The following is a 21,073-nucleotide window of genomic DNA, read 5'->3' on the forward strand; positions in this document are numbered from 1 at the left end:
AGTAACTCCAATTTAGGGGTTAAATTAACTCCCATACTGAAGCGAATAAATATTTAGGGGAGTTAAAATAACTCTTTTTGGAGTTAAAGTAACTCCCCAAAAAAATAACTCCACTTGAGGAGTTAGTTTAACCCCAGTACAAGAGATAAAATAACTCTTTGAAAATTACTGTGCAACGATGTGATGACCTATCGATTAAGCAATTAACCGGTTAAATTCAAGGATTTAGGATTATAAACATGCGCTAAATTCCATTGCTATTTCAGGCAGTCAGTGCTCTAATTCCCTCGTTCTCTCTTTCTCTCTCTCTCTGTCTCTCTCTAATTAATTCTACAAGTACAATAATGAAGATTTCTGTTCTTGTTGCTGTTGGTAGCGAGATGATTAAGAATAAAATAAACATCGCGAAAAAATCTTACTACGCGTTTTCTTATGATTATCATGATAGGCCTTTTCTGTGTTGACTGAGGCTAAGGAGGAAGATGAGAGAAAACGAGAAACCCTGTACGAGTTCTACGAGAAGACGGAGGATTGTTTGAACAACATGGATAGCAAGGTTCGAACACTTTTGGAGCAGAATATAGGAAACCTCACAGAGAAAATCGCTATGAACAAACGGGAGCTAAAACAGAAGGAATATATTGTACTCGTTGCAGGTGAGTTAGAATAAGCTGAATTGACAGAAACTTACGCTCAGTCCTTGTACGCGCTTGAATAATAATTTTAGTTTTATGTGCTTTCAGTGCTTTCTGCCATGTCTGTTATTTGGCAATCAAAGTCTCTTCGAGATATCGACGTTTTTGCATGAAGTATGAGTCGAAGGTTTATCCTGTGCATTGTTCTTCGAACTTATCATTACAGTTTCTTTGTAGTTTAGTTTAACCGATTTCCTATCTTCGCGGAGGAAATGCAGCCATATATAATTTTGTCAAAAATGGCTCGTCCGCGCTGGGTATTTATACACATATTCCTTAACATTACACAAATAAACAGTGCAAATTTCACCGAGATCTGACAATTCTATACTTTAAAATTGCAAGGACCTTTCGAGGCAGTCGATTACGGCAGCGAAATTAGCAAATGAAACAGCAAAATATGCGTTCGACGCTTTGTTTTTGCGACCGGCCATATTTGAATTGTTATAGGTAGACCGCTGTTCAATGTGTTCAAGGCCGTATCGTTACGATTGCTCCACGAAAAAGCACGAAAAAAAAATACGGATATTTCCGACTACTGTCGGAGAAAACATTGCGCATATAATTGCGGCGTAAACAAATCGTTACACTCAAGCTGCGTGTTGTCTAGGCTCTGCGAGGGTCGGATATCAAGACCCAGGATTAAACAAAAGCCATATATAAAGTGAATGCTTTCGAATTATATTTGAAGATGAAATACGAAAGAATTTTGCTGTCTTTGACTGAAATTCCACTCGAACTGCGTAGATACGATCGCATGTTGTAAAGCCGATTCATGCAACATTGCTGTCATTCCCTGTCAACGCGAGGTCACGTCCCTAACGACCTAGGCTGATGACGAAATAGAATGTGGCCTAATTTTTAACCGCTCCTAAGCTAAAAGAAGCCCCCATCTCTTGCATTTGTTTTAACTTCAATAATATCTTTGAAAAGAGCGAGTTTTTTGGTATGGTTTATTTTTGACGTTTGTAATTTTTAAACGATGTAAGTGCTAGTGATTATTTATTTGTGTTTTAGTTACGCAATCCATTGTTTGTGCGACGCTTTTTATAGATCGCCTTTCAGACACACGTGCCTTGAGATAAGAAAGCTGACATGTCACTTTTAAAATTGTTATATAACGTTTGTAAATGTGACAAGTCACGTTTTTTTCACGAGATCGCAAGTGATCACCCACAGCGGAAAGTAATCCCTTGAGAAATTAAAACAGTCCCTTGAGAAATTAAAAAAGTCCCTTGAGAGTTTACAAATATGTGGTTCCAAATTTTGACCACATAACCCCTATTCTACGTTTTTAGCTTGTAAACAAGCAAAAACGTCGAAAAAGCGAAAGAATACGGAATGAATTAATTCATAACAAATTTCTAAAGCAGAGTTTGTGGAACTAACCTTTATTCTCAATACCCCGGTCCGTCTGTGAAGTTTGTAAACTTGCAAAGTTTTTATGCAGTCTTTTTACTTTTGCGATAAATGACTAAAATATCCACGTCAAAAAACTTTAAAATCGTTAAATACATTTTGTACCGTGACAGGTTGCCTTTTTCCTTCCTTTCTTATGACTTTTCATAGCTTTAAGAGAACTTTTCACGCGTCGATGCGTGAATTTTGTGTGTTAGGAGATGAACCTGTGTTTTGTTCTTTCAGCCGCCGTGATTGGTTTATCGCATCAGCCGATGAACTTGTTGAGAATAAGACATTTGATCACAAAAAATAAAATAGATTCCTATTTCTTTGACGAACGTTTTCTATTGAACAATTAGACTGCGAGTCCAAGTTTTCTATGAGCAAATAGTCAACGAGGCGCAGCCGAGTTGACTATCGCTCATAGAAAACGAGGGCGAGTAGTCTAATTGTTTTAGTAGAAACTCTAAAGGATGACAGTCCAAAACCTACAATATTGTGCACTTTGAACACAAAAATCAAGAAAATTTACCGCTTAAAGAGCTACGCGCGCGCGCGACTGTTTTCTATCGGCGATTATAGTTCACCACTAGATTTTCTCCGATTCTGATTGGTTTAAATTGAACACGTGACGCGATAGTGCCCGTCCGCCGGAGGGCACTATCAGCCCATAGTGCCCTCCCGTGAAAAATGCCCGGATCGATAGTGCCCGCCCGTGACTGTTTTTTGTAAACAAGCTGCTTGCAGACAAAAAAACCCAACCAAATTCACTGCATTTTAATAGTGGGTTTCTCTTCTGGTTTTGTTTCGTTTGTTAAATTTCGGCTTTCAATTGAGTTTTTTATCCTGAAAAGTAAAAATAATTCACGATGCTCGTTTTTGTATGTGCGCGCGGAAGAAAATTTAGTGGTGAACAATAAAGACAATAGAGTGTTTCTGTCTCGGAACTATCGGTCTGATAGTTGCCCCTTGGAAATTTGATGTTCTTAAAACTAGACATGCACGTGCTCCAGTGTTTACATACACGAGTGAAATTTGGGATGTCAGACAAAATACAACTCTCACATTTCCGATGATTGACAGATTTCTTTTGTAAAGCCACTAATTAATCCCTCGAGGCATTTAGAACCAATCCAAATTTACGGGTTATTCCCTGGCGGCCATTCTAGCCAATGGGATAATTTTTGTTCTCTCAGAGAACGAAAAAAAAAAACGTATTTCGTGGGGTTTCCGGGCAGGCATCTCCTCGACCTTTCCTCGCGCGGCCTTCTCGCGATTCCCCTAGGTGCCAGAGGGATTTTTCACTGCAGCAAGAACCTCTGGCACCCAGGGTATATCGTGATCGCGCACTCTTTAAAACGCGCTAAAAAACGTACACAGACGCCTGCTACGCAGGCTAGCAATACTTCGGACATTTTATAAACAGTTATAAATTTCCAAAATGGAACAGTGGCACACAAAAGTAGATAACATCTGATTAAAATTGCTTTCTGACTTCTGAGTAAGTTTTTCTTACCAGGTGAGACCAGTTCTGGAAAGAGTACCTTGCTGAATCTGATTCTTGGAGAGCAACTTCTTCCTTACTCTCATATCAGCACAACGTCCACTATCTGTGAGCTTAAATACGGAACGAAGCCAAAATTAGTGGCACACTTTAAAGACAAAGATCCGGTAACAGGCCTCACCAAGGAGACTGTCTGGCTTGGTCAGTCAATGGAAACCTCTCAGCAAAGCTGCCTTGATGAGATCTCTAAGTTTGTTCACATGAAGGTCAAACGCGAGAAGGGTTCGGATTACAAGAAGATTGAACTGTTTTGGCCACACAGTCTGCTGAAGGTAGGTAATCTTCAATGGGCAATTTTGGTATGCTTTGGTCTAAAGTCGTTAGAGAAGCGCTGTCTCTCTCCAGTCTTTCTTAAAGTTTTGTCATTGGCTCCAGACCTCTCGCTTTCGTTTGAAGACCAAGCGCGTTTGCAAAGGATACGACTGTTTTGCAGTCTAACTTTGGTCATTATGGTATATTTATTCCGCCGATTTGAATGTCCCGGCCGGTACGGCAAATTCACTGGAGGACAACTTCTGAAACGTTTAAAACGCGAGAAAGGTTCGGATTACAAGAAGATCCAGCTGTTTTGGCCGTACAGCCTGCTGAAAGTAGGTCATGAAGCAAGCCATTGACATCAAATTTTTGTATGCAAAGTTCCCACTTTCTAGACTGCAAAACAGTCGTATCTTTTGGGAACGCGCTCGGTCTTCAAACGAGAGCGAGAGGTCTGGAGTCAATGACAGAACTGTGACAGAGACTGGAGAGAGAGAGAGACTCGCGAGAAGGTCGGCGCTTCGCGCCTTCGATAAGCGCTTTTCTAACGACTTTAGAGAAAAAATCGACTGTTTTGCAGTCTATCACTTTCAATCCATCAACATCAGCATGTTGCAGCAGCTAAACTATATGCCAGCTTCGATGAATGAGAGAGTCGGATCCGCTTGTCATACCAGAGCTTTTTCACATGCACAACTTGAGTACTTAAGGACGTTCTCTCTAATTGCTTATGTGCATCATTACTGCGCACGTAATTCATATCGCAACGCCATGCCATGTCATACATTGAGCGCGCGCGCTGAGGAAAAATTCTAAGCATGTATAGGGTGGGTTGTCGTTCCGCTAACTTCCCTTGCAATTTGCTCTCTTAAATGGTCGGCGACCTCTACTTTTTTCTTAACGGATCACTTTTGTAAATTAATGTCTACGTTTTGCGAGAAAATGTCATGTAGGTAATAAGGTAATACTTTTTATAAAACAAAATAAATTTCATTCAGGTGTACATAATAAAAAAGAACAAGGGATAAAAACACTAACTACACTAACTAAGAGAGGCTAACTACTAGTAAGAACAAACAAACAAAAACCTGCTTTACAAGGATGCCCTGTATTTAAAATTTAAATGCAAAATTTGTTCTTAAATTCGTTAAGTGTGATGGATAGTTTTATTTCATTCGGTAAGCCATTCCATAACACAGCCCCGCTGTAGCTAAAGCTTCGTTTACAATAATTAGTGCGCGGCTGTGGTATGAATAGCTTTCCTTAAGTATTCCTGAGATTGTATGTCAAGGCTTCATTACGCGGGAAAAACCGAGAACTCAAATAATTCAGAGTCAGGTTGTTCACAGCATTATACATCATAATCGATTTACTAACAGCCCTTTGATGATCAAGTTTGTGCCAATTTAAACTATGTAAGAGTTCATCAGTATTTCTATCATAATTAGAGAAGGCTATGATACGCGCAGCACGGCTCTGTAAGCTTTGTAGTTTTTGAGAGAGTCCCTTTGAACAGCATTCCCACACTTCACTACAATAATCGAAATGAGGCTGAATTAATGAATTGTAAACGGTGAGAAGAATCTCACGTGAAATGGCGTTTAATGGCGTTTACGCCTGAGGCAATCTTTTTTGAAATTTTCTTTATGTGAAATTCCCAATTCAAATTTTGATCAATATAATCTATACGTCGAGAGATTTCCTAGTGGATACTTGTTCAACAGGGATTTGATTTATTTTGATTGTGGGATTCTGATCTCAGGTAGATTAGATAGCCTTTGTCTAGATCCAATTAATAAAAATTCCGTTTTTGTCAAGTTTAGTGTAAGTTTATTGGCTGCAAGCCATAATCGAATTTTTCTAGATCACTTCTTCGACACTGTTCGACACTATTGCTCGCAAAAGTAATGGTGGTATCGTCAGCATACAATCTCGATTGCGAGTGACATAGACAGCATTGACAAGTCCACGATCGATATTCAGTGACCAGCTATCAGTCGCTTCAAGCAATGCTGTGAATGTGGAATGAAGTGAACGGAAACCAGATTGGTGGCTGGATAGAAGGTTATTGATGATAAGATAATTATACAATTGATCATAAACTATACGTTGAAAAACCTTTGCCACAACAGGAATAATCTATCGATTGAAAGCCAAAAAATCTATCGATTCAACAAATTTATCGATTGAAAGTTTGATTTTTTTATTATCACACTGACGTTTGAATTCCGCTTTTTGAGCTTTTCTTTTTAACGTGCGATGGTTTTAAAAGCCTTTATCGAGGGTCAAGTATTACAAAAAAAGATGGCAAAACTAGGAATTATTTAGGCAACAGACGCACTTCTACAAAATGCGACTGAGTTCGTTTGCCTCCGTTTAATCATCTTCGTTATTTTTAACTATAAACCCTGTAAACCATGCGTACGTGCGCCAGATTTTCAACATCAGGAACGTTTTCCATACGCTTTATCTCTGAAACGAATTCTGTGACCCCAACTTGGTGTCACCGAACCACTCAATAATGGATAGTTTTAGTGTTTGGTTGGTTGAAATGGCATTTTGAAATTTCTGTTCATTTGACCTTTACACTCCAGAAGCAAATGTCACTGAAAGAAGTTCCGTGGGAATTTCGGCGGACCTAAGAGGCCCGATAAATGTTGTCGGCTCTTTTGTAACTTGTGTAGACGGTTTCTATGGGGCGTTGAAATTTACCGTAGAAATGTGCCCTGTATGGGTCAGCATGAAAACGAGGCTAACGTTTTCAATCGCGTCGCGGAAGTTTTAAAGTGGTTGAACTATTGTCTTTTGTAGTAATATAAAATGAAACTTTTCCTAGTCCTTACAATTATGAGATGAAATAACTGCATATTGGTTTAAAATTGTTTAAACCCCGACATGTTTAGTAAAAAATTAACGTAAACTGTAGCAACAAAAAAGTATTGAATGTGAACTATAAGAAGTCAAAGATGCCCATTATTTTGCGAATGAGAACAGAGTTGAAAATAAATCATTTATTGAAATTTTGTTACTTATGTGTTGTACTGCTAGACTGCTTTTATGTCTACGTAGTGAAAACCGGGTGAAAATGTATGGTAGAAATAAACCGTTGTTATTGTGTAAGGGATTGGGCCTTTAGATCTGTAGAAAGTTTCCGTGGTAACAGGGAGGTGAATAAGAACCAGCGATAGGAGCGGATATCCCTCTTGATCATGTCAACCGTTGCATGAAAGTTATAACCTAAGCGCTAGAGTAAACATTTTCCTGAGCAAAAAGTGGCTGGGATGTCTTCAATGAAGCAGCTTTTGTCTCACAACGCGAAAACATAGGTATCGATTGGTTGTTGACCCGGATGATAACAAGGAACTTTGCTAATCCGTTTAAAAGAGAGAGTAAAGTGCTTTACAATGTAGTAACCAAGTCGTTATGCTTGCAGCAATGAAGAGTGATATTTGCCATCAAAGTGAGGGAGAAAGGGCACTTTATAAGATTTTGCTAAAGAGAGAATTCACTCGAACATAGTGAGCTGGTCCCAGAACGAAGAAACGCAAACGTCTTTCTTGGAAAGACTGCGTAAAGGTGTTTCAAAGTATCTTGCAAGGATAAAGTGGTCGATTTTCAGGAGTGTAAAGCGAGGAGAACGACTGGCAGCGAAAACCTGCTACAATCTGAGATGGGGAATGGGAGGGTCTGTAGACATGTTACCTATATTAAAAAGGCCGTTTACTTGCATGTCTAGACTTTGCTAAGCCTTTTAGTTTCGTTAAATTGCCTAACTCCGGGATATTCATTGATTCCTACTGACATAATTAGGAAACTATATCGCGAATGAAAGAAGGGGTTTATCAGATACAAGGCTGACGTGTTTAAAGTACAGGAACTGGACACCGATTATTAAAGAAATGACAACTGAGTAATTAAAAGTTTGTTTGGTAGGATCATAGCAAATGACGTATACATTCAACTTTCTGAGAGAGTAAATCTAGTGTATGATAATTTTTCCCTACCTGAAAAACTGTTAAATATTGTTCTGTCTTTTATTTTAATTGTTGATGTCCATACAAATAAATTAATGGAATGGTGCAACTTACGCGTTTAGCCGTGGCATTTGCTCGATCGAATTATTATATAAAGAATATATAAAGAATACTAATAAGGGGTGCTATATGCAAAATGCATGCATGTGGTGAACCATCATCGTATTGACTGGGTTTCCCCGGTCTCATGAATTATGAATCAGATTTTAAAGATGGAATGGAAAGCAATTATTAGTATTATAAATCTCGCACTTACCATTTCGTGATGAGATCAAGAGTTATCTAGTGAAAACCTTGGAGACTTCTAGACTTCAAAATTATTGATAAACTCACAAGGACGACATTAAAGACAAGTTAGTTTATTTAGGATTATCTCATTTCGTTTTACCCATCTTTAGCAAGGAATCGTTATGGTGGACAGTCCTGGCATTGGTGAATCGGACATCATGGACAAAATGGTTGAGGAATACCTCCCAGAGGCGTTCGCTTTCATCTACGTTATCAACAGTGCGAACGCCGGTGGAATACAGAAAGACAGGGTAGGATAAGTCAAATACTGCTGAAAAATACATAACCCTTTCATTTGCGAATTTTCCGCCCAAAACGCGTTTTTAACCGTTAAAAAGAACTTTTGGTGCTATGATCTTGAATTTACCTAAACTGTGCTAGAAAAGCACTTTTTTCACACTGCAGCAACATTTTGATAAAAATTCCATGTAAAAATGTAAAATATCTCACTTTGGTGCATGCGCATAAGCCAAAATTTGGCCTTTTTTTGCTGAACCGTTTCGAATTTTTTTTCTTTCTTCTTTTTCCTTTCGTTTTTCGGGTTTCTTATTCTCGTTACTTTCTACTCTTCAAATCCTTTCTTCTGGCCTAAAACGTTTTGACATAATCATTGGAAAACCCTGGAAAGGGGACCTTGAAAAATAAACAGTCCTGAAGAAAGGTCATTCCTAGCTCTATCAGCTGCTTATCACAAATATCTGCTGACGTGCTTATTAATGACGTCACAAGTGGTTCAATGACCGCGCCTCCAAATATCGCCTCCAAATATCTCCAAATGGAAGGGTTAAACATACGTGAACCTTAACTAAGTGTACATGATCATACAGTTTTGGTACCCATAGGCCACAACACATCAGCCCAGGCAAGAAGTAGTCGAACAAGGATACTCCGAGCGAGCTAGACCAAACCAGACTGACGTATTGTCGAAGCATACACGATCAGCAAGTATTTATTGTTCTCAAACTTAGTCATTTCTTTAATCAGACAGCATAGTATCTTCGATCGAGTCAAAATACATCCGACGTCCTTTTGTACAATACGTTTTTGATTATGTTTTAAAACAAATTGTTTTTCTCAAGATTTCCAATTACCTATAATTGTAACGATTTCCTTCCTTTATTACTATGCCGGAAATTTGGCCAGAAGATCGCCTTTAAGGAGGCTGAAATAACAAAAAAAAAACGTCCTACAACGAACAAGGACTGACATAGCCTGCGTTGCGGACGAACTAAAATCCCGGTTTAGTCCGGGGTTTAGTTCGTCTGCAACGCAGGCTAGGACTGACCCCGAGAGTGGAAAAAGCCATGGTGACTCAATAAAACCGATAATAAACGTAACAGCCAAATGGTAATGGTTTCCTGAAATCAAGTAGATTCCTTTTCTTCTTGTATCTACTGCAGATAAACATTTAATAATGTATTTTACAATAACAATTAAATCCAAGCTAATATTAGCCCATACATTAAGAACTGGATAATGAGATTCCTGTTTGATCGCCAACAGAGAGATGTGGTCGATGGAGTGGTTACCAGGTTTTTCAACATCAACAGAGGGGTTCCCCAAGGGACTGTGCTTGGACCCTTATTGTTCTCTATCATGGTTAATGACATCAAACCTGATGAGAGATGACCCCCAAACCCTACTGATCAAATATGGCGATGATATCACAGCGAGTGTGCCTGTAACTTGGCGAACTAAAGCTGTTAGGAGTTAGAGTCAATAAAGATCCATGTAATTGAGACACTCAATTTGAAAAAAAATCCTTAGCAATGCGAGTTCTTGACTGTGCAACCTTAGACTTTGTAATTTTTACGGCTACTCACTAGAAGAGATTACAATGCTGTTTGACAGCACCTATGCGATTGAGGTGTGGGCTTGTGCCTACTATGGTAAATATATTTCCCAAATCGATAGGTTTTGCAAGCGGGCTCTACGTTATGGTTATACCAGCAAATATACACCCATAACTGAACTAACTATAACCAAAGATAGGCTATTTTGGGATAACTGATAGTACTCATCCTCTTCACAAACTGTTTTCACCCTAGAGATCAAGGAACCTTAGGAAAAGGCGACACCCTTACATTATGCCACGTGTCAGAACTGAACGTCATAAACGTTGTTTTGTAAACAGATGCCTTTTCAATTTTATCTACATGTAATTGTTTTTCATATTTTTGTAATAGTTTGTAATAAGTTTTTAAAGCAGTAAGTTCCACGAAATTGTAAGTCCAGGCGGATGTTTCTGGGCATGTTTCCTTTGCATTCATTCATAATAAAGAATTCCTGAATTGATATTAACTTAAGCAAATACTAATATTATATAAACGGTTTGTCTTTAGATAGAGAAACTGATCGGTCACGCTACAAAAGTATCTCTTGAGCACCAGGAGGAACTGATCGAACACGCCAGAAGTGTATCTTTTGGCCTGCAGAAGGAGACATCAGCAACTCGAGCTCTGTTCGTGTGCAACAAGTGGGACCAAGTGCCACCACGAGAGGCCAATGAGGTCAAGCGCGACATCATTACAAAACTCACCAAGTGCTTGCCTAGTCTGCAACCAGAGTCCCAGATCATTTACATGTCATCGACTAATGCCAGCGAGGCGCAAGATCTTGGAGCTGTAACCGACGATTTTGCTGGCCTAATGGACGGTATCAAGTCCATGGTTTTGAAAAGTATTGAAGCAAGGCTACAGACTCAATGGAGGTAATGGATAATAAACAATTAAAAAAATTCAAAAATTCCCTAAATAATTGGTTTAGAATCCAGCGGTGAATATCAAGAACTGGTAAATAACGATAGAATACACAGAACAACAAACACAAGCGCTCGCTTGCATACGGCGGTGTAAACCAGTTTAATCTATCGACTGTGAATCAGAATTTACACAAATTAGTTAAAAAAAGACAGTTATAAATAATTACCTGGTACCTTTGTTTAATCGTCGGTGACTTCTAAGCAACTGTGTAAATCCATGCATTTGAAAAGAGCTGGTTCGGTCTGTAGATAACTGAATAATTTTTGGTCAATCGATCAGTCACTGAATTGCTCATGTCCGCTTGCGATCTACAAAACCACTGTATTTACGATCAATTCTAATTCTTTGAGCACCAATTCTTGCAAATATTCTCGGTGAAAAACCAATGTTTCAAATATCCTGGACTTGAAGTGATTTATTTCAAATGAACGAAAATTTTAAATGCCACCATGTTTACTTGCCTGGATGGCAAAGATTGTGTAGCTTAGTAGCCAAGCCTTTAAATGCTATATTCAGCGCCAAGGACGGTGAATATGGCGACATAAAACGATCTTCTCGACCAATCAGAAAGTACAATTCTTAGAATCACCTCTGAAAAATAAATTAAAGGTGGTGTTTATTCAAGGTTGAATAATTTGGTCCAATTAACTTGAAGCGCACGGTGGCAAGCAACAGTAGCTGCCAGCACTTTCCACCACTTATAGGTTATTGGGTCAGTCTTACCGTGCCATTATTTATCAGTTGATGCTTTAATAATGCCAACAAACTGATAAAGAGTGGTAGTGCTGAACAGTCAAAGTATTAGAGCTGTAAAATGCAAGACACCGTTGCCGTCGTGAAATCGACCATTAGGCAGTTTAAGATAAGCTACGGCGAGGCGCTACTATGGCTGCCGGAAGTAATTTTTACTCCAAATATAAGATATTGCGCATGTCAGTCAGTCACGTCCAGCCGCTGTAGAAAGAATCTCTCGCTCAGAACTATTCTGTTAGTCCTAGCAAACAACAACTATATATTTTTTGAGCGAAGCCATTCGGCTGTGGAAAACTAAATAAAAGAGATTTTCAACTCTTTAGCCTATGTTTCTTTGTATTTCGCCTTGCCTTTACACTAAATTTGGCGGACTGCCGAGACGTACTCTCCCCAGACCTTTTCGGTTACGGTAGCTGTAGTAGCACCTCGCCGTAGCGTATCTTGAACTGCCTATTTTGTATCTGTTACAGCGATCTCGAGTTCTAGCTGAATACAATCGACCTGCTCTACAATGAAACTCGTAACAAATATATTGTTAGGTACGTACTGAATGCATTTTTTAAGACTGAAGACAATAATAAATATATGATTCTGTTTTCAGGTGGCTTGATTACCTCCTTTTGCGTATGGCTTTTCATACCGAGGCGTTTATTCGTAATTCTGAAAAAGATCGTTCAAAAGTGAATGAGAGAATGGAACTAATCACTAAACGTCTCGCAAAGATTGAAAAGCAGGAGAGTTCTGTCAAGAAGGAACTGCAGGAGTACCTGGACAACGAAACAAACAAGGCTGTTAGCAAACTGTCCAAGTACCTCAAGTCCTCTGACGTTACAAAACAATTTACCTCGTGGACGTTAGATGATGTTCCAAACAGTGATGACAGCTGGGAGCTGGTGACCACAAATTGTATCCAAAAAGCGTTCATGAAGCGGCTTAAAGAAGTGATCGCCGCGTGGGAAGAAAGTACCCATGTCTTTGCCGATGCTCGCACGTCTCTGATCCAGTACTTCCAACAACGGTTTAACTTTGTTGAGGGACAACTTCGAAATCTGGAGAGCTCCGTTTTAGCAGATGATGATGTCAGTCACGGAAGTGTTTCCCAGGATACAGGAAAACTATCCAGAGCCGAAAGGGTTATCAATTACGTCATGTGCTATACCCCTAATTGGATTTCAAGCATGGTCCTCTATGGCATTGCTGCGATTGGTACTAAAGCTGCTATGAAGAAATTGGAAGATTTGAAGAAAACAAGAGAATTCAAAGAGGACAAGTGCGGATTCATGGCGAAAGCTTCCAAGGAATATCTCGCTGAAGCGGCGGAAGAAAAAAATCTAAGGTTGTACGTGGTGGAGCAACTGAAAGAGTCTCAAGTATGTCTTAAGCAGGTTGTAACTCGCATTCCTGAGCTCATCGAGGCCGACAAAATACTATTTCAACAGTTGAGAGATGAGAAAAGGTCGAAGAAAGAGATAAAAGACTTGTATAAACCTTTGTACAAGAGGAGTTCGCAGCTGGGGGAACGCGTGGCCTTGTTCGGCATCAAAGACGTACGCACCATGGACATCAGTTGCAGCGATTTGGAATGGAAGGACGATGGAAGTTCACTCCTTGGAACAGGCGCGTTTGCTACTGTTTATCGAGGGAAGTTAAAACGACGAGAAGGAGAACAACCCGTGGCTTTAAAAATCTGGAAGGAGGAGCTAAACGAGTCCAACGCAAAAGTTTTTCTTGCTGAAACAGAAACACTGAGGTAAATTTTTCCAACAACATTTCGCGATACAAAGAAGTTCTTTGCCTTTATAGAAACAATTATATACGAGGAGATTAACTTACAGTTTTAATAAAGAAAGAGAAATGCTGTAAGATGAGCTTTAAATGAGACTGTACTCAATGCTTGTTTGGGGACACGTTTCATAAAAATCGTTCTTAAGCGTTGAAAAATTAAACGGTCCCCTATTAAAGTCTTACATTTTATGTATTTATTTCTTCAATCAACGAGATATTATTTTAGGTTTTGATTTCTACTACTATCTCCTTTCAGCATAAAGTTGAATCATCCCTTCATTGTAAAGTTCTATGGTGCAGCACTGCTAAATGAAGGGGATCAGTTGAAGCCGATACTAGTGATGGAGCTCTGCAAGGAAAACTTGATGACGCACATTTTCATGAATCCTAAGAATATACCTGGAATGCCTGCCTCAACACGTCCAACCGACAGAAATACCATCCGATGGGCGAAGGACATCGCTAATGCTCTGGACTTTATACACAAACAGGGAATCGTTCACAGGGACGTCAAGCTGGACAACATATTGGTAAGATGTATCAAACAAGATGTATGATTTTTGGTGTGCTTGGCTTATTGAAGCCTAATATTCAGACGGTCCGAGTTCTTGCAATTTTTTTTTTACTTTGATATCGAGCTACTAATCTCGTACCCAGATGCCTACTTATTACGGTAGTACACATCTGGTCAAGTGCGTTCAGTTTGCCAATCTGATTGGCTGATGGAAAGCTTCAGCATTTGCGCGCGGATGATGCAAACTTAAGCTAGAAGAAAATATTTGGATTTAAAGGCTTTTTCTAAAAACGCGTTCGTGTTTTGAACGTTACTAATGCGAATAAGCTACAGATACAGTTGTAGTTCAAGCTTGTATAAAGTACAAAATGTTGTAACATGACGATATTCGTGGGTCAAAAGGTAGGTGAAAAACTTCGCAAATCTGACGTGTACAGCCAGCTTGTACGCGTCAAACACAGCGCGCGCTTTTCCCCGCTGCTGAAGGCTAGGTTGAGTGTTTAAATTTATCAGCAAAACATGAGTGACGGATTTTTTTCTTCCCCAACTCTATCTTAAGATTGCGTTACATGTCTTTCCTTGTATAGGAAAGAAGTTCATGAGCTATTTACAGCGGCCAAGTGAGCTTTCCATCCACTAAATTGCCGAGCATGCGTAGTCGCATCGTGTGTCAGATTTTTGACACATTCGACGTGAGCACAATCCGACTTTACCAGATGTTCTCTCCGAGGGTTGAGAAGATCTGGGTACGAGATTAATCGAGCTACTACGACCAGTCTGAGAATCAGCCTTACACTCTACGTCGTTGTTTTGGGTATAATTACGTAATCATCCCATGTTTAACTCGATCGAGTTTCTATCGTTTCTGAATCTCGGTGGGTAAGGGTGGGTTGGGTGTTGGAGGTTGGGGAGATGGTACTCGCTATAGTTAATAATACGGAGGGGGTGGGGGGCGTCTGAAAGGAGTACCTTTTTCATGCTTGAAGCGTTTTCTAGCACACAAAATACTAGGTTAACAGGATACAGAAAGGCGGCATTTCAATAAAATATACCAAAATCCCTAAATGAGGCCCCTGAACGCAAGAGGTCAAGTAGTGTTAAGCACTATACTCTCAGCCTTGTAACGAGATTAATTGTCGTCGATTATTATGTATCTTATTCTATTTCTTAAGTTGAAATCTGATCTTTTGTACAAACCATAGGTAGGGTGCAAAGTTGTGCACTCCAGTAAGCTTCTCTCGTTAGCTGTCGTTCATCAAGGCTATTGTTGTCACTAAGGTGAATCAATGATCGTAAAATTGAAATCAGAGAGAACGTGAAAAGTTTTGTTGAAATGTGTAGCAACTTCACAAGTGTTCTTACAAGTATTCATAGCCGATTTGTGATTTGGAAACCGCACTTTGAATTCATTCCTTTTGGAACCTACATATCAGCTGTACATATTGCACACTGCATTTTTCACAGGTAACCAGATAGATAACATTTTTGGATTTACAGTGAACATGCTGTGTAATTTGGTAGGTTCTATTGGAGCTAGCACCTGTGAAGTGGTCAGATGCAACTAAGAAATTACGACAAAGATCACATTTACCTTTGCATTAAAAGCAACCATGTTTGACAGTGTTATTGATATTCAGTAGTTTTTGGTCGACGTGCGATAATTTCTTTGATGTTTTTGGCTCTTCTGAATGATGGAATGATATACCCTTTAGGAAATATTTTTGCCAGGGAAGGAGAATCATAAATGAGTTGTTTATATGATTTTAGAATATTGTCAGTGTTATGTCTGCATTAACTCAGCAAGAAATATTGCGGTTTCAACGCAGTTCCCGAAGGTAATTGTCTCCCAGATCAATTATTTGCCTCAGCCTTCTTCTTGGGAAAATAATTGATCTGCTCGCCACTAACAAATCGCGATATTTTGCTCAACCTCGTCCTATAACTGTTATTGTCAGTGGGCTTGGAGTGGATACCCGTTTGGATGTATCCCTCAACAAGACTAAGAGTGAGGTCTAAAACATTAAGTGATGTCGGAGAATAGAGGAGGGTAAACTTGATGGTGGGATAAAAAGAATTAATGATCTTAATGAACTCAATTAATTAAGAGTGCCCCTGTGATCGAAAATGTCATCCCTGTATCTCCACCACAGGTTTGGTTTAATGATCCCTGATTTAGGTTTTTTTAATATATGAATGCCATGGCTACATGTCCGCATAGTTGCATGCGTTTTTTGGCCCCATGCCCGTCCCATGAATATGGAGAAAATTTTCATCTTTATATTGAGAATTGTTGTGTTGGAGACAAATTTCAACCGCTTCTACAATACAGTCGGTGGAAGGAAAATGTTTTGCTCGAGAATGAAGGGCTTCTGTTATGGCAGTTATTCAATAATTTTATAAGGAAACACAGCTGAAAACATGGCTACAACATCCCATTATACTAAAAGGCTTTCCTTTGGGAAAAGGACCCGTTTTGTTAAGATCCTCAATCTTAATTTGCAACAGATGAGTGGTGTCCTTGACGAAGGATGGTAAACTTTGGGCGCGAGGCTTGAGATAGAATTGAGTGAAAGCTGAAAGGTTTTCTAAATCTGTGCCGCAGCAAGATGTAATTAGCCTTGGGGGATTTCCTTCTTTATGGGTCTTAATGGTGCCGAAAGCTTCTCCCGACTTCACAGTATTGTTGACAGTCCATTGGGCAATATCTTCACTGATCTGCCCTTTCTCAATCCACTTGTTACCCCATTGTGAAATGACGTCAACAAAACCCGTGCTAGTGTTTGAATCAAGCTTTTCATAATGAAGCTGGTTTTCTAGTTAATCTTCAATTGGCATTAAAAACATTACTATCAATGACCATCAATTTGGAACCCTTGTCTTGGATCTCAATAGTAAAGCCATCGATTTGTGGAACAATTTAAGTTCCGGGATGCGAGACACGGGGACTTTCCATTGTTCTTATTAATTAATATTATTGTTACCATTCCATACATTTTACTTATGGCCCAATTAGGGATCTTGTTACAAGGCTGAGAATGCGAGAAGAATTGTCGCATTCTGATTGGTTTTTCATTTGTAAACTTAAGACTAACCCATAAACCCTGCTTGGGTATAACTATAGTTAGTGTGTATTGTTTTGGATCAGCGAGGCGTAAATTTTCTAACTATAGTTAGGGCGAACAGAGAAGCGGTCACATTACCGGAATAGCTAACTATAGTTAACGCCGTCTTAACCCTATTCAGACCGGGCTTTTTTGGACCTTCTCAGACCGGGGGGGGGGGGGGAGGCTTCGGAAGCTCCCCCTATGTAACTTCCAGAATATTTAAGCAATCACCATGAAACTTATAGGATGCATTGTACGTCCGAAACTCTTTCTTTTGGTATACGTCACGTGGGATGGTGACGTCACATCACGTGATAATTACATCATGATGTCAAAACAGCCGCCATCTTGGATCCGCCATCTTGGATTTCAAAATTTTTCCAAAATGCCAGAAAACCACCCAAAATCATTGCAAAGTACTCAAAATGAATAAAAATGTGCTTTGAACCCGCAAAAATGTAAAAATAATGCCATTTAAGTTGATTTTTATTAACAGAAACACGCAAAATTACAAATTTGGGAAAACATGCCTGTCAAAATGCCGTTGCCATAGTGATGTCAAGTTCCTGACACATCATCTAACCCTACTAATTTGTTGCCAGATAAATTTTAGGAAAACTCAGAAAGTTTGGCAGCGTTTGGTTGAATCTTAAAAAAGTTATAAAAGTTCAAAGTCAGCGCGGGCCTCAAAAGCCCCCCCCCCCCGGTCTGAATAGGGTTAACTATAGCAGAGTCGTAAACAGGTATGTTTTTTCCTCGCTGATCCCAAATTTTAGCTCTAAATTTTGATTCCTGATCCCCAAAATGTGGCAACATTTGATCCCTGATTTCATTCTGATCTCATCTGATTGGCCGATCCGGATCCCATGACTTGTGACCCGGGATTCCGGGTCCATGATCCCGATCCCGAGGCTGTGATCCCGATCCCAAGGCTGTATAGTTAGTAGTCTAGATGTCACTGCGTGATGCGTGTGAATGAATGGCTATCAGCTAAAAGCATTTCGCCATGAATAAATAATTGTTTGGAGAAAGTTTATATTTCTGTTGGTTAGATTGTTAAACTTTATGTCGCGTTTTAGGTCAGTATCAGCACATATTTGGCAGCTATATCGATATATCAGTTTTGAAATAAAATCGTTCAAATACGGTACTTTTTCTGACGTTAATTGTTCTTGATGTTGTTGTATTATAAAGGAAAAAAACTGGTTCAAATAAATTTTAAATCCCCTGTCCACGCAAATCCATCATTTACGTCGGGCGACTGTTTCCGGTCAAGGGATCATTTGCAGTTCAATTTGGGGATCATTTGCTGTCCCGGGATCATTTGCGGTGCAATTTAGGGATCATTTCCCGTCCTGGGATCATTTGCGGTGCAATTTGCGGATCATTTGCTGTCCCGGGATCATTTGCGGGCATGTACAGATCCCCGGCGAATAATGTTTGACTGGAAATGATTCCCGTTATTACGGACTCTCGCTATTACAGACACTAAACGACGCCCCGAGCGTGCCCGCTTTAACGAGAGTTGAGTTGACTGTACAGTGGCGCCGATAAATGTAGGCAAAATTTGCATATGTCAAAAGTAATTTGAATTCTTTCGAATAACGTCATCAACTCATAAATGTATGTTAACACATCACCGTACGAAAATATCCGATTTCGATTTTTCTATACACATGTAACTGTCTTTTTCAAAAGAACACTTAATGACAGAGTGAACTTTAATGTTTAATACCTGCGTTCTATATCAGGGCACAAACAAACGTGACAACACACGTGCTTCTTGTTTGTCCATGTTTACATTCGGCGGGACCTCGCTATCGGCAGTTTCTAACTCCAGGTATTTCAAACTATTTTTGTTTCCCCTGGCAGTGCAAAATATTAAACGACTTTAAACGGGGTTCAATTTTCGAATCTAAAGCGCATCTCTATTTCCACGTGTATTTTATGTGATATCATCACAAGCACAAAAGAGTGGTTACCCCGGATGGCATATGGATTACTCCAGATTTAAAAAAAAAAACGCTATCGGCTGCGCATGTCTCCGATCTTACATCCGACAAGTTTTGGCTCTTTCTCGGGCAACGATTCCATGTTAGCACACCATAGTAGTCGCCTGCATTAATTATAAGACTTTATAAAATAATTAAGATACTACGCGCGCTCTCATTGGTCGATATGTGAGTTTAGATGAGAGTATGTAAACACAGTTGTGACGTCACGGTTTCTGTGTTTCCCGGCACAATTTAAAAACATTTTAAACCTGCCAAAAAGACTTGTAAAGTAATGTCAAGTATAAATATTAAAGAAATGGAAAACAATACCAAATTTTGATATGTGTTCCCGCTTTCTCTTCCTACGTTAGCCCGAGGAAAAAAAGCAAAAGAAAGAAAAACCAGAGCGCTTTGCCTGCTTCGATGATCGTGAGCGCTAGACAAGCTCGCGGAGGGAGCTCAAGCGAACGACAAAATATGCAACAAAATACGCAGTAAACATTTTTCAAATACATTTTTGCATTAAAGTACTACAATAAAATTTCCTATAAGACATTTTTTAGTAGAGAAAAATTATAGGTCAAAGCAAAAGAAGCTATATGCTACAAATTAATCTTAAATTCAAACTTTATACGGCCAATCGGTTGCTGTCTTTTTGCCGTCAAATTTGCTTAAAATGCGATCAAAATGACGCTTAAAATTAACAATTGGTTCATGCTTTAGCGTGCTCCATCGAGTTATGGAGCACGCGGGAAGTTTGGAGAGCACGAAAGAAGCGTAAGAGTTGCCCGAGGCGATAGCCGAGGGCAACTCTAGCTTCTTGAGTGCTCTCCAAACTTCCCAAGTGCTCCATAACTCGATGGAGCACAGCTAAAAGCATGAACCAATTGTTTTATAATGCATCAGTCAATTGAAACCTCGGCCCCCCGACCCCCGGGACTTACCGGGGAATTTAACATTTACCATGTGTTAAAACCCGGCTTATTGCCCCGCCCTAGGGGCCAAGACGTCTGTTAAAAGCCCCGCATCGCGGTGGAATCCGACCCAAATAAAGAAACAACTCAAGAGCGACTTGTAGGAAATACCGGGCAAAAATCTTGATTTTGTTGCAGGAGTTGAAAAATCGATTTCTTTTATTGATTGCCCATATATAGCTATAAGGTTGGAAAGAAACCTGATATAGTTTGTTTCCGCCAAAAGCCTTTTACTTTGAGAAATTTAAGAAAATCGATTTTCGTAGTCAGAGTCACAAAACTGCCAAATTTCAAACCCGAAATTAGCTAGTTATAAACACACCTCTCGGAAGTAACATCGGGATTTGATTGCCCTAAAGTGCGTATTTCAGCTTTTGTTGACCGTCTACTTCAGCCACTAGCACAGAAACAAGCTTCGTACGACAGACTTTAATAACTTCATTGAGAAGATTACACAGCCTAAAAAGCCTTCCTTGTCTCAATTTTAAACACTGTGCGAAGCATACGAAGAATTTCATCAAGGAAACGCGCCCGTTCCGCACCTAACAGGTTTTTAAGAGAGATGCTCAGTCTGATCTTTCAAGAAAACTCGTTCCAATTCAATGGAAAATATTATCTTTAAACCCATCAAACAGCCATGGGCACAAAAAACGCCGTAGCATCTTCATGGCCAAAATAGAAAACGAAACATTCAGACAAAGTAGCAATGAACCCATCCTTTGGAAACGATTCGTTGTCGACGTCTTTTCAATTTGGGACAAAAGAAGACACAAAATAGAAGAATTTGTTCTAAAGGCAAACAGCTTTCATCCTACGATATAATTCACGGCTGAAATCTCAGAAACAAAACTACTTTCTTGAAAGACGATAGTGTGCGAAGGTGGCAGATTCCACAAGGAGTCTATACCAACGAACACATTACAAACCTACAGAGACGTTTAAATACACGA

General features: G+C 39.5%; 1 protein-coding gene and 1 pseudogene across 2 annotated transcripts in view; one reads left to right on the forward strand and one right to left on the reverse strand.

Moving 5' to 3' along the window:
- The window catches only part of LOC144662526 (uncharacterized), a 379,417-nt pseudogene that overhangs the window by 105,772 nt on the left and 252,572 nt on the right, over nucleotides 1–21,073 (reverse strand). The gene's annotated exons all lie outside the window — the stretch shown is intronic.
- Nucleotides 1–21,073, forward strand: part of LOC144662656 (uncharacterized) — a 31,158-nt gene that overhangs the window by 5,972 nt on the left and 4,113 nt on the right. The window contains exons 2-7 of the mRNA XM_078523518.1: nucleotides 449–656; nucleotides 3,616–3,932; nucleotides 8,348–8,488; nucleotides 10,580–10,947; nucleotides 12,354–13,502; nucleotides 13,794–14,067. Coding sequence (XP_078379644.1) covers nucleotides 449–656; nucleotides 3,616–3,932; nucleotides 8,348–8,488; nucleotides 10,580–10,947; nucleotides 12,354–13,502; nucleotides 13,794–14,067 — 2,457 coding nt within the window. The remainder of the gene's footprint in view (nucleotides 1–448; nucleotides 657–3,615; nucleotides 3,933–8,347; nucleotides 8,489–10,579; nucleotides 10,948–12,353; nucleotides 13,503–13,793; nucleotides 14,068–21,073) is intronic.

The sequence above is a fragment of the Oculina patagonica genome, chromosome 8 (genome assembly GCF_052425735.1).
Source record: "Oculina patagonica isolate OP01 chromosome 8, crgOcupat, whole genome shotgun sequence".
Classification (NCBI taxonomy): domain Eukaryota; kingdom Metazoa; phylum Cnidaria; class Anthozoa; order Scleractinia; family Oculinidae; genus Oculina; species Oculina patagonica.